The 13,531-nt window shown below is 42.4% G+C and overlaps 1 protein-coding gene across 3 annotated transcripts in view; it reads left to right on the top strand.

Annotated features, from left to right (window-relative positions):
• The window catches only part of LOC125765245 (TNF receptor-associated factor 4), a 39,101-nt gene that overhangs the window by 16,224 nt on the left and 9,346 nt on the right, over positions 1 to 13,531 (top strand). The window contains exon 1 of one of the 3 annotated variants that reach the window (XM_049430167.1): positions 11,887 to 13,194. The exons of the other annotated variants lie outside the window; for them this stretch is intronic. Within the exon in view, the coding sequence (XP_049286124.1) occupies positions 12,952 to 13,194 (243 nt within the window). The 5' untranslated portion in view covers positions 11,887 to 12,951. Of the gene's footprint in view, positions 1 to 11,886; positions 13,195 to 13,531 lie in introns of those variants that run through there. 3 annotated transcript variants of the gene reach the window in all.

The raw sequence follows: 13,531 nt of genomic DNA, 5'->3' as shown, positions 1-13,531 counted from the left end.
GAATGCTCAAAGATGCATCTATGAATCTAATACTATTAATGATTCTTAAGAATAGAGATTTAAAATCATTCATTCAGTTCAAAGATTCATTCAAATTCCTGAATCTAAACCAGATTCAATCAACACTGGAAAATAGTCTTCTTTCTCAAATGTGTTAACTGAGAAATACTTGATTACTATGGAATATGGAGTGTGATGTGTGGAATGGAATGTGTTGTTTGCAAAACAGCAACTTAAGCCGAAAGTTCATTTACAAGTAAAGCAAGGAACTTTAGAAAACGCTTCGATCATAATCCGATGAGTCGTTGAAAATATCCTCATTTGAAAACAGTTTGTCTAAACAGAACCTTTTTCACTAAATCTACGTTAAAATATGCATTTAAAAATATATTCCGAAATGGAAACACATGACTTGGTTTAAACAATGAAATAATCCACGCTGAAGTATGAAAAAGACAGCGTTTAGTGCAGTGGTTACAAAGTGTTATTTTCTTACACTGAAAAAAAAATGGAATAACGGTTTTCTTTCCAGCAAAATGTCACAGCACAGTGTTTATGTTGTGGCGAGTATTCAAGACGTAACACGCACATAGAATGCACCTGCCTGCGCAAATTAGCCATTGCATGTTTGCATGTGCAGTTGAGACGTTAACCATGAAAAGGTTTGTTTGTTGTTTTATAAACAGATTTGAATAAGACGTTCTCGTTTGTTTTGGAAATATTTGGAAGTAAAATGTTAAAATATTTGTTTGCTTTTGAAACCGAATTCATCTGTTTTTATAATTTAATTTTATACTTGATATTTCTTTCTTTCTTGTAATTTAATGAGTAATATACTCTAAATTGGAGGAATAGGTCATTACATTTACCTGCTTTTAAACCATTGGACGAGTTTCATAAAGATATAACTTTAGATAAGAACAAATAGTGCCCTAAACAATGGTGTCATATAGCTTTTCCATGTCAGATACATTACATAAGACCGTTAAAAAGCCCAACATTCTGTGTTCACCTAAAGTAAATCGATCAGAGACCCATCGTGAACCCAAAAGTCCACTGACCGACTGCAACTATTTAACCATCATCCCATCGCCGTCGTACTGTTTTTGCATGGTTTCTTCCGTTGACTATGGCCGTTCCAGTGGCAGGAAAGAAAGCTAGATCGGGTATTCAACTTACCTTTCCTGTTTCTTCGGATGGCAGTTGTGCATTGGTACAGGTTTTTTTTTCTCTCGGGTTTCCTTTTTTGCAATTATTCCAGTTGTACGGCCGTTGGCAGTTACCCACCAGTTTAAGTTTAATGTGTGGCACTGCTGCAAAGAGAATGCTTTAGGAGAAATGAAAAAAACGACCCAACAGCAACGCAGCCGACATTGCAAGGTCTTTCGTAAACGTAGTGCCAGCCACTAGTGCTGCCAGTTGTACACGTCTCGTCAGAAGCTCAAACATTTTTGTACACTTTCACTCGTCTCGTCCCTTATTCTCGACCAGCAAGCAACGCTAAATAATTTGCTTCCGTTGACCGTGTCGATGAGACGGGTTTTTCGGGTGCAATTTTTCGGTACAACAACCATCGCACAACACATTGCGCAAAAACGGTTGAAGCTAATGAGACCGAATCGGGAACCTCTGGTAAGTTCCAAGCAAAATCGTCAATTATCGGTCACGAAGAATGCGAACGTTCTTTCCAGGTGGCGTGCGCGTACAGAGTGCTGCCGGTGGGAACCTAGACTTCTGGGACGAATTCCTTGAGATTGAGTTGAAAAATTGCTATCTCACGACGGAGAGAGGGATCATCTTCCTACAGTATGGCTCAATGTGTAAAATCCCCCTGCCCCGGTCGCAAACGTGTAATGTGCTCCACCAGAACAATGTACGGAAATGATCTTGATCTCGGTGCGAGGATGGATGGATCATTTTGACTCGCAGCGTAGATACGAAAAAATGAAGAGCAATACAAATGAAGAAAAGAAATACCAATAATCAAACAAATCGACCATCAGTCCAAGGCACCACCGGTCTGAAATCTGAGAAGCAAAAGCCCGCAGTTCACCGCAGCTCGAGTCGGGCGATCGCTTCAAAAAGTTGCATACCAAATCGTTAATTATTGATTATTATCATCATTTAGCTTTTCTAGGCATTCGGTTTCGGGCATGTAGTCAGCCATCCTAAACGAAGATCCGACTGGTATGGTATGCATGTGTCGTACCTTTTTCAAACTAAGGAAAATCAAATTAGTTTGTGCCGAAAGTGCCTTCCTTTGCAGCACGGCACGCAGTCCGAGACTGTATTCATTTCTCGCCTCGCTATCTTCAGTACGAGCTCAAAGTGAGGACTGTTGCGGTCTAAACCCATGAGAAAATATTTCCATCAGCTCTCGGTTTCCTCGGTCCTTGTATTGTTCTAATAAAGCACGGAATCACGCTCCCAAATATTATTACCGAGGTAACCAAATGGGCTAACAAATTCGACTCACTTTGTTTGAACTGGTGCGCTGGTGCTCATTTCGCATATGCAATACTCGAGAGGTAATTAGGAAATATTGTGTGCGAAAAGCAGCAAAGCACGAACTCGCAAAATTAGTCACGGAACGTGAAAGGCATATTAAGGGCATCTTTGTAATCAAACTTTGTCTGGTATTAGTGACTTTTTTTCGCTAAAGAGTTGGTCAAACAAGCGACACTAAGCGTGGAATATAAAAATGTATCGCTTCCATCCCGTGAGGTGACATTCCAACAGAAATATTATCAATATCCGGTTTCTAAAGATGTCGTTATGAGGCTAAAAGGAACAGTGTACATTGCATAAGTGACATTTTCAGTGGCACAACCGGCTGAACGTACCGGGATAAAGCATGTGAAGCAGTAGCAAAACCGTTAAGTTATCGGAATGCTTCAAGATTGTACACTAACAAAAAAGAACCTACATACTTCACAGTCTGAAATTCAAGATCAAGTACCAGGTGGCAGAATAACTCCGTCAGCAAGCGTATCGTTCCAGTATGTCTTGAATGTTGTTTTTTGTTCTTCTTCATCAAGCGATGTTCATATATATTTATTTGAAGCTACAAATGCATACACCAATTCAAACTTCAGTTGATGGGCCCTCGAATGGATCCATGGACGCTAATCAACCCAAGGTGATTAATAGGACCTTCGTTCCCATCCGACACTCGCTCGCTGGCAGATGTGTTATAAGCATCTTAATATCCGTGAAATTCAAATAGACCTATTTACGGCCATTTATACAATTCGGACCAGGGAGACTTATCATGCCGCCCAAGTACAAGGTTAAAGGGAGCTTTGTTAAAAAGGGATAAAATAAATACACAAGATCAACTATTGGTTGGGTGATGAGAATGGTACATGAGTCGGTAGAAAACACGAACAAGCCAGTAGCCTATTTGTTCTGTGTGTAATTTAGCACGGTTTCCGTAAGAAACGACTGACTACTACTACTGTGCGTGCCTGTGCTGTCTCGTATGTTCAGCTGTAACCTGTTCTCCGATTCTTCGTGAAATCATCACGTGAAATCAATTTTTTTTTGACGATCAGATTAAAGTCGTGATATTACGCAGATGAAATATAATCATTAGCATACCTTCCTGTTAAGAGTAACAAAAGTATTTTATCATCATACTAAGTAATCATACATCCGGACATTCCGAAACGATGTAGACAGCAGCTGTCCAAGCTTAAAAGTGCTTCATTATACTTAAAATGAAGTAACCCTAAGCTAGACGAAGCAGCTGGTACCTTCTTGATGGCAACCGTAAACGGCTGTATCCCCAATCTTTTGCAGATGTTAAACTGTTCGTGTTGCTGAACACACATGAAGGCAGGTGGCAGCGTGGACTGGCTTTAACGATTTCGAAATATTCGCATCGCACATCATAACGGACACCAGGTGAAAAGCTGCGGCTTTCCAGAATTGTCTTGCAGATGAATCAGATGAAAATATCTTGTTTAAGCTGGTTTGAATATTTTAAATAATTTGTACAATGTACCTCATCACATTTTAAGTGTTGAATCGACGTCGACATTTAGGGAACAGATGGGCACATTTTTCGACTACAATGACGAACGCCACCTTACAACGAAGTGAGACCAAGCGAATGTAATAATTTCTGTAGTTTAAGTTAATGATCATCCGGAAATCTAACATTATGTCCAGAATCGATTGAAAGTCATTCAAATTCCGCATTCCTTCCAAATTCTCAATCAAAGATCCGTTCGTGTGAAAGCCACGCTTGGGATCTTCATTCGCGTCTGGCGTATGTTTCTGCCGGATCACTTTGGTAATCTTGTCTCTCGCTTTAGATTTCATTTATTCATCAGTATCGTCTATACGCCGGGAAGGGGGAAAAACGTACCACCAATACGACCTTTGAAGGTTAATTCTGAACTTGCTCGTGTCGAAACGGGAAACAGCACACCGTTTCTCATTGCCTCGAAAGCTCGTCCATGAATGGAATGTCCGACGCAGCTGTCGATGGTAATTTGAACGAAAGCAGCTCGGGAAGTTGTTTTGGGGCCAGCTCTGTGTCCTTTCCAGTTGGTTCTTCTGCTCACGCTCCGCTGCCACCACCGTCCAAAGGCAGTGGCGCTTTGCAAGAAATTTGTCCAGTGCAAAATTTTCAACAGTGTCATCATCTCAGTTCACGTTACCGTCGTATGTCTCACGCGCTCACAACCATTCCTTGTGGGACAAGGGTGAAGGGTTGCCCAAAAATTGGCAGTGCTGCAGCTCATCGAATGGGTATCAGCAGAAAACAGCATAAAAACATAACAGCACTTACGTGAGCCCTTCAGCAGTTTTCATTCATGCACTGCAACCGAATCGGCTTTGACCGATGTTGCTGGGGAAATGTACGAGCCCACCGAAACGCAAACCTTTCGCAGAACGCTGAACGACGCACATTTCGCAACATCTGCATTTCTTCGTGAGCGGTTTGGTTTCGAGTTGCGGTTTGACGTTTTTGCCGTACGATCGAAACCGAAGTGCATTGCACCGGGCTCCGTAGCAGACGAATGGTCCTCGCTTTTCGGCACACACAACGTTTTAGTTTGGTGTGGTGAAGGCAACATGATTTCCTGTTATTAGTGTAAATTACCACTTCCTGCGCGGTCTGTATATGAACCGAGCTCTACCTGCAGTTAGTTTGAGGCTTGGGAAGAAATGGTCAGGATTCCAGGATTTGGTTATGAAGCTTTATTTTGAATCGAAGTGTGGGTTGTGGCCGGGGTTTGAAACAATTATTTACGCACCACAAACATAACAATAAGGGCTTTTTGTGATCCATTTCGCAAACAATCCATATACAAATGTATTGTTGTGAAATTTGGCGCAGGAAGGATTCAACGACTGGAGATCAAGGTGGGAATGTAGTTTTTGCATACAACATTAACCGTTCTTACATCATTCTAGAGTTCGGTTGTTGGTTAAGGATGATAATTTTCTTTATCACAAGAACTATGCTCATTTGCATGTCAAAATATCACCAGTTTATTTTTGATATAATAAAGCAATTTTTAAAAATTACTTCATCGTATTCAAAATAATGTTCAGGTGATCAGTAAACTCCACGTCTTTTCAAAGAATTCGACGAGAATTTGGCCAAACACTGCAATAAGCGATTGGATGTGAGCAAATGTTGAGAAACGACAAGAAACCGCAACAGCTCAAACATGGGTAGATCACTCTTAATTTTCTTTAGCTGAATTGTGTTGGCGAATTCTTCCATTCCCTGTAAACATTGCATCATCCAAAATGTGTGAGCTAAACCAAGCACATTAAACTGAAATTTAAGATCCTTTCTCTCGGTTCTTGCCTTGGGAAGAAGTTGCTTATTCAAAACCAGACATTTCAATTAAAATCCACATAAATCAGTGACGATCCTTGATTGTTTTCCGAGTTTGGCAATACTTGGTCATAAATATTATAAGCAATAACAAATTTAACTTCATTTGCACAACACTCCCAACGGTCTCATTTGTGTAGTTCATTAGCTGTGGACCTTCGGATGGATGGATACGGATGGACTTTCTATTGATTTTGAAATTAAAAAAATAATTTCAATACAAACTCAAATGCCTTTGAAGAAACAATTCAATTACTGGATTCATTTTCGATTTCCCTCCTATTTTACTTTCTTCTAGTGGTCTACTTATTGTGGTTGGCTCTAGAGTAAGTTCAGAAGCACTGTTCGATATTGTACACTTTTAACGATAGTCATAATTTTAGATAACCTCCATTGTTCATGCTTATCTTTATTCAAAAAATTAAGCATTCGGTATCTTACCTTATATTTACCAGATACTGATGGATATTGAAATTTGCGTGATCACGTAAATGGGAATTTTCAAAATTAATACAATTTTACATAATCAGCCTTATTAACTGATTACTCATTCACTACAACGCAAACGAGTTGGGAAGAATATTTGAAGAGACGAACCAAACAAAACAAAATATTCGTTTGTCATTCATTCTTTTCCGTCGCCGACGTTATTGGGCGAAAAAGGCATGCGAGTTTAGTTTACGCGAAAGCCACGCTGTTGGATACCTGCGAACTTGCAACGTCCAGATAAATCTTGTTTTTGTCCTTCTTCGTTGGTGCGTCTTCTTCTGCTCGGTTGTCTTCTTTGGAAGGAAGAAATCATTCTCCGAAACTTCGACCAGTAAAACCGTTGAGCAGATTGCCACCATCCGTATCTAATTCCTTTACGCAGTTCGATTGTTTGTTAGGTCTTCTGTGGCAGAAGTACAGACAACCGAAAATATCTAAGAACACCCTCAGAAAGGACGCAAAGTGAACGTAGAGATAAAGACCCGTCGCAAAGATTCTGTGCGCCTCTTTTGTGTCGCACCCTTCCTTCTAATGCTTTTGTGTGACGGTTAGAATGGTTTTTTTTTCGTTTGTCGCTACACTCAGGTGGCCTCAGGTCGTGATAAGCTTCGATGGACCTACCTCAACCGGTGAGGTGAGAGTTTTCAAACCTGAATTCAAAACTCAACTTCCCTTGCCACGGTGACCGTTGCGAACCTGCATGAGTCAGACAGTTGGCAGAGAGGGAGTCATCATGCGCACCCGAAGATGTCATAAAACAACCATCATTCGATGAAGGTGCTGGTGGGTTCCGCATGGTTTCGGTTGCGTGCTATGTACGACCTTTATTTTGTCTTTGTCCGTTCCGTTTCTCATTGCTGACGTTGAGTAGGAGCGAAGAACGGAATTCGTTACACGGAAGGTGCCACCAACAGTTGTCACTCTTTGTTGATGTGCCCGGTACGGAACCGATAATTGGTCAACAGATAACAGCGGCAGCTCTAACCGTACGGTGTTGCGTCGTTACCTCGAAGCAGGAAATTAGGCGTGAAGAGTACGCCCAAATAATGGAAACCTAACTCTCTAGTGCTACGAAGCGTACGGAAATCTAAATGACACAGTGCACCAAGCTTCCATGGTGGCTGCACTGATAACGAACGGGAACACTGTTGGAGATGAGCAAGGAATGCAGACGATAGACGCCATCATTGTCGGTGGCGATCCACAATCGATATCCAGAAGAATGTTGAAAAACAACCATACAAATCGGGTTATGTTGGTGGGCATCTTGTTTAATGTGCTTCTACTAACCGAAGCAGTAATTCAGATGCTCAAATTGAGACCCCAGGCCCATTGAGGTTGATGATGATAGACTTCAAACAAAAGAAAATGCTATGATGGTTCTATCCAACACCAGAGCAATGTTTGCGAAAGTAATTTTCCCAGTTGTGTTGGAATGGCTCTTCGGAATCGAAGCCATCATCTACCATTGTTATGCTTTCCGCAGGATGTCTCATGCGAACATCTATGACAAATAGCAGCTACAAGAAATACCAAGTACCAATGAAAAGAGCAAACCTCACATGCCAGCAACTCCCACACCACATAATCTGTGATTGTACGCGCAAAATGGCAACTCGTTTTGCGACCATTTCGCTATGCTAAACATGACCGACTGCTAGTGTACGGTCTCGTACCCCGCCACAACCACAACGGCGACAAGCAAATGCGGCAAACAGACAGCGAAATATCGCCGTCCCAAGCTGATCGCAATCGTAGCCGTATTTTTCTCACGCAGCGACCGGTGGTTTCCGTGTTTGTGCGAATGAGTAAAAACAGCTCGCGTATTGCACTTTCCAACACCTTGTCTTAAACCACAAACCTACACACCGCACCGCCAGAGACTCGGCTCAGTGACGCAGTGCGGTGAAAAGAAGCACGCGCAGCGGATCGAAAGAAGAAAATCGTCGCTTGAAGGAATGCATCCGACTGCTGGTTCGGTCGTGTACGAACGTACGGTTAAAAGCTGGGAAATTGGCACACTGGCCACCGTTTCGCGAGCAGCCTATCTACAGTCACCGGGTGAAAAAGAAGCGAAACGCAACAAAACCGTTTTGCTCGAACCACACTGCTCCAGTCGGTATAGCCGGCTGGCAAGCATCTACAACCCCTTCGGTACTGTGTCAAGAGAAACGTCTCTTGAAGCCATGCCCCGTTCCAATCCTTATCCATTGCCATACAATTGTAACTAAGTGGACTGTAATGGCCGTCCGCACCTTTCCGGGCGGAGGATGCGATCATCGCACTCGCGAACACTGCCACTTTTACTGGTATTAGTACGCGCGGCCTTCTATGACCTTGCCCGGAGGCGATCGTAACGGAAAAATGCGATCCCGTCGCGATCATCGCACAGGCAAAGACGCAAGTCGTGACAGAAAATTGAAGAAAAAAAAGTCATACCTCTCCATAAACTGGGCGATCGTTGGGTTTTGGAGCTGATTTACCTTGGATGCGGCATCCATTCGTATGTGGGTGATTCAGTGAGAAGAAGGCATGTACAAACGTGTTTGTTCGGGTTACAAACATGTTCCCGTAGCATGGAGCTTAGACCATTAGGCAAAGTACAGCGTCAAGCACTAGCGACTGTGTGGATTGGAAGGCTGTTCGTTGGGGTTTGTTCGTTTGTTCGTAAAGCCCTTTGAAGTCGAAGCAGCCTGGCCAATGGATGAAGAAGTCTTTGAGGCTTGAGACCCACCTTGTCTATTTGTGCCAGTAAGTCATCGTTCTAGTACTGGATTGAAAAGCAATCGTCATAGGAAAGCGATCGCGATTAATGTAACGTTATTCTTAAAAGCTAAAATGTAAGTATATCGAAATCGACTACTTTGTTTCGAAGACGAGGGAATATTTTCCCCCCAAAAAATGTATTGATAATGTAGAAATGTTAGTTTACCATACCAATGCGTACAATAAAGATTTCTTGCACTATTTATCAGCGAAACATTTCGTTGAAAAAAAACCCTTTTCGTGCCGTGAAGTGTGCAGTGCCTTTCACACAGCACGACACAAACTGCTTTGCTCAAAGTGTACGTGCACCAAGTGCAAATGTATTAGCGAAAACTCGTGGAACCAGTTTAGCGCTTCGCACGATCACCAACCATCCCGCGCTACAAAACCCTTTTCGGTCAAATCGAAGCTGCCTAGGCCAGCATAAACAACCGCCGGCGAATGGACCCAAATGGGTCCCCACGCTTCCCACGACGACGTGCGCGCCCATAGATAATTTGACAGTTGATCCGCAGGCAGTGGCGCCATTCATAGACCTCGGTAGCGTTCCACGAAGAACTCACTTGCCTCGGCCTAGGGCTTCATGGGCTGGCGTTGCGTAATGTATTGCTATATGTGCGCATAGACTCAGACTGGTATAGACGGCTCGGGAGTATACAATCAGGCGCGTAGGCTGTGGATGATGAGGTTCGAAATATGCTATTTTCCTTCACGCACTCGCGTTCCCTTCGAAGTCCTGGGATAGCGAGCAAACCACTTGACCTTTTCGGTAGTGAGATGGTGAATTCTATCGAAAAATGCCACCGCCAAGGCGTAGGTCTTATTTCAAACCACTTTATGGAGGGAAGGAAGATGCAGAGGCCAGCGAAATTGATTGAAGATTGAATTTAATTAAATGTGATATCGAAATGTGCGCGCTAAACACCGAAAGTGGACCACAATGACGAAGTTATCTAGTGCTATCGCGCTTGTTGCACAACCCTGCCCAGCTGGAAGGTTGTATGATTATCTCAAATTGATGTAACGATTCTTAAGTAAATGTCAATGTTGGCATATCGATTTCGTTATGTGCCGTAGGATTAATAAGCGATTGCTAACACACTTTTAAACCCAACATTCTTTTGGGTTTTATTTATTATTTATTTTCCCTTAGATTCTATTCGAAATAATTTTGAAAAGATTTTAATAATGTTTAAAGAAAAAAAACAAAGGTTCTAGCATTCCGATAGCATTCTCGAAAGCCTACAATGAATGTCAAATATTGCAAATGCGTTGCAATCGACCGATCGTTGCACTGATGCACCATAACCCCTCCATTAACAGCATTCACCCCATAATATTGTGTGCTTTCTTTTCTTTTTGCCTTTGAATGCACTTTCCGAAACGCACACTGTGTTACTGTGGGTAGCAGATGTTTTCACTGTACGGGTTCGTGGACACATTTCTTTCATTCTTTTGGGACCGTTTTTGTTTCGATTTAGTTTCCGCCAAACTCGAGAGACTACCGGATCGAATGAAGGGAACATAACGTTTGCATTTTTAATTACTTGCACAAGCTTGCATTTGAAGTTTTAGGCTTACATATACAAACGTAATAGAATGCAAAGAATGTTATGTTAGTTTGTAGTATGCAGTTTCTAACCTTTCATGTAGAAAAATCACCAACCTGCGCCATGTGTTGTGTTACATTCGCGCTTGCATAAAGTATTTGGAAGTAACATAAAGAAAAAAACATTAAAATTCATTGCAAAAAAAGAAAGGAAACCTGATAAGGGTCGAAGAATGTATCTCGGGTAACAAAATTAAAATATTAAACATATGGCTTGCGATTTTTTCAAAAGCATGGAAGGGTTTGTAAACACAAAACATTCTAATATAAAAATTATTAATACTGAAATTTGGCGTTGTGCAATTAAGATGCAACCAAAATTTTAGTCAATAATTTTGATCTCACAATTTCGACACTATTACAATACACATGTTAAAATCGATTCTAGGAAGGATCTCTTCTATGCGCTTCGAAGCAAAGATTTCTTTCAGCTTTACAACGGTGCAATATGTAATCCCTTTTCCGGTAACTGTTTACTTATGCTTGAATCAAGATTTCCAAACAAACAGTGAGAGTGTCTTCGATGGGATGTTTTATTGCGGCCGGAAATGAACACCAACGTTAAAGGATCGTACCGAACTCACGGTGTAGTAAACAGACAAATCGTAACAAAATTATTAAACAACGAACATTGTATCAGAAGACAGAAATAAAAAGCGATCGTACCATGGATGCTCGACCAAAATGGACAAAGATCATCATGAAGCGACATGATCGCAAGAGGCAGAGCATTGCATAGATCATCAACAACAGCAAAGCAGAAGGTGAGAAGGTGTGGTAAAAAAAAGGTTGAAAAAAGCATAAGGAACGGGACCTTTCGCTACACGGTGGGACACGATCGTGAGCCTCCGGGTGACGACGGATGTGTATTGGTGTGAGTGGGACGATGAATGAAGCATGTTGTGCAGCCACGGTACGGATGATGCATAGCGGAACGGAACAGGGAACCAACCCGATACCCTCGCTCCATCGGCATACGACACAGCAGACGAGCCTTAGCGAGCATAATAACTACGCCGCTCGGTACAGGAACGGACAAGTTTGAACGGGTCGCACCAACACGGTCATAAACGGTCGTGCAACACAGCACACAGGCATCACGGCTTCGTTTATGCTTTTTTTTTACAGCGTTGTCTTGTCTTGTTTGCCTTCCGAAGGTTGTTCCATGTTGGGCTCACCGTCCTGGAACAGCTGGCTTCTTCCGAATGAGCTCTATTTAATGTTGAACCACGCAACACTGCCTTATACGAAGCTTGGACAGGTTTAATGCATGTGCTTATTTTTCTTAGTTTTTTGTTTAAAAAATCTTATTCAAAGGATTTTAAACTGTCACTAAGTGATTCAAAACAAATGCATACATCCTCAAACGAATGCAGACCGTACGAAAAATGCAGCTCTAATTTTTGAATATTTTTCAACCTGCACAACATAGCACAATTCCGTTTCGCACCGGATTTACAAGCCACCACGCTTGTGTTAGTGCAATCTGAAAACAACATAAACATCAGCTGGCAGCTGCGTATAGCTTTAAGCGCAACTAGCTAGAAAGAGAACGAGCTCGTTCGCATCGCATCGTTTCACCCATGCGGTTATAGCGTCGGGTTCAGTGCTGCGGTTTCAACCATCGAGCATCGATGAGAGAAGCAGCTCACCAGGGATTTCAAATTCGTTTTTAACTCGCGTGAGTACGGTCATGGGTCTCGTCGCTGCTTGAGTTAGAAGTTTATTTTTTTCGTTTTGTACAACTCCTACACTACGTAGGACACGAAACTTACACCGTTAAAAATAAGTGTGATGTTAATTATCTTATCTACACGAACAGTGCGTGCAGTGTGTTAATATTACAGTGGAAAACTTATTTTAAAAGTGTGGGCCCAAAAACAAAAGTGTGACTGTGTGGCAAATGATGCAATAACAGTTAAAAAGGAAACGATCGTCTTTTGCCATTCACAATCGATCGTCTGTGCCTTCGACATCGAAAACCGGGCCAAATTGTGTAGGCGGGTGGGTTTATACAACGGCACCGTGAAGGTCGTGCTGGTGGAAAATCGTCTTGACAAAGTTATCTTTTGCTGTGTGATTTAGCCCGATCAAATGGTATTAGCCATCGTCCACGGTCAGTGTTCACTTCCCGTGTGTGTTGTAACCGGTGTTGCCATAGCTGCGGACGTTTGATCGTGATTAGACCAGTGTGGTTAATAAAAACGAAACAAAAACTTCGTGCATCATGGTGCGCAGTTTGTCACAGTGGACGAAAACGTTGAGTTTTCCGGCACGCATATCGCCCAACCGGAACTCGAAGGATTGCAACGTGAACGTGCTGCCGATTACACCTCCACCGGCACCGCCACGTAACAAGTCAACCTCCACATCCTCGTCCAGCACAATGTCCTCCACATCTTCACCGTCCTCTTCGTCATCTTCACCGACACCACCGCCAAATGTGCCGATTACGGAAATTAGCCAAATTGTAAGTATACGGGTGGATTCCTTTTTTTTTGGGTGGCATTTGTTGCGCTCGTGACAAACCGCTCCACGGCGACAAATTGATTAGGAGGAATTTAAATGATGGCTGTTAGAATTCTACCACCCAGAGCCCACACCGAAGGGAATACGCCAGAAGAAAAAGTGCAGAAAAAGGAAATGAAATTCCCTAAAATCATTCGTCCGGTGATGCGGGCATGTCGGCGAAGTTTTGACTTCCGCCGACAGTGGCATTCCCTTGGGTTCATCTCCGGCATACACATGATAATGAGTATGAACCGGCAATTGAAGAGGATCGTCGGAAACGAATAAGAGGAAGAGAG

Source organism: Anopheles funestus, chromosome 2RL (assembly GCF_943734845.2).
Source record: "Anopheles funestus chromosome 2RL, idAnoFuneDA-416_04, whole genome shotgun sequence".
Lineage (NCBI taxonomy): Eukaryota > Metazoa > Arthropoda > Insecta > Diptera > Culicidae > Anopheles > Anopheles funestus.
Note: the sequence above shows the minus strand (reverse complement) of the source record. Positions and strands in the feature narration are given on the sequence as shown.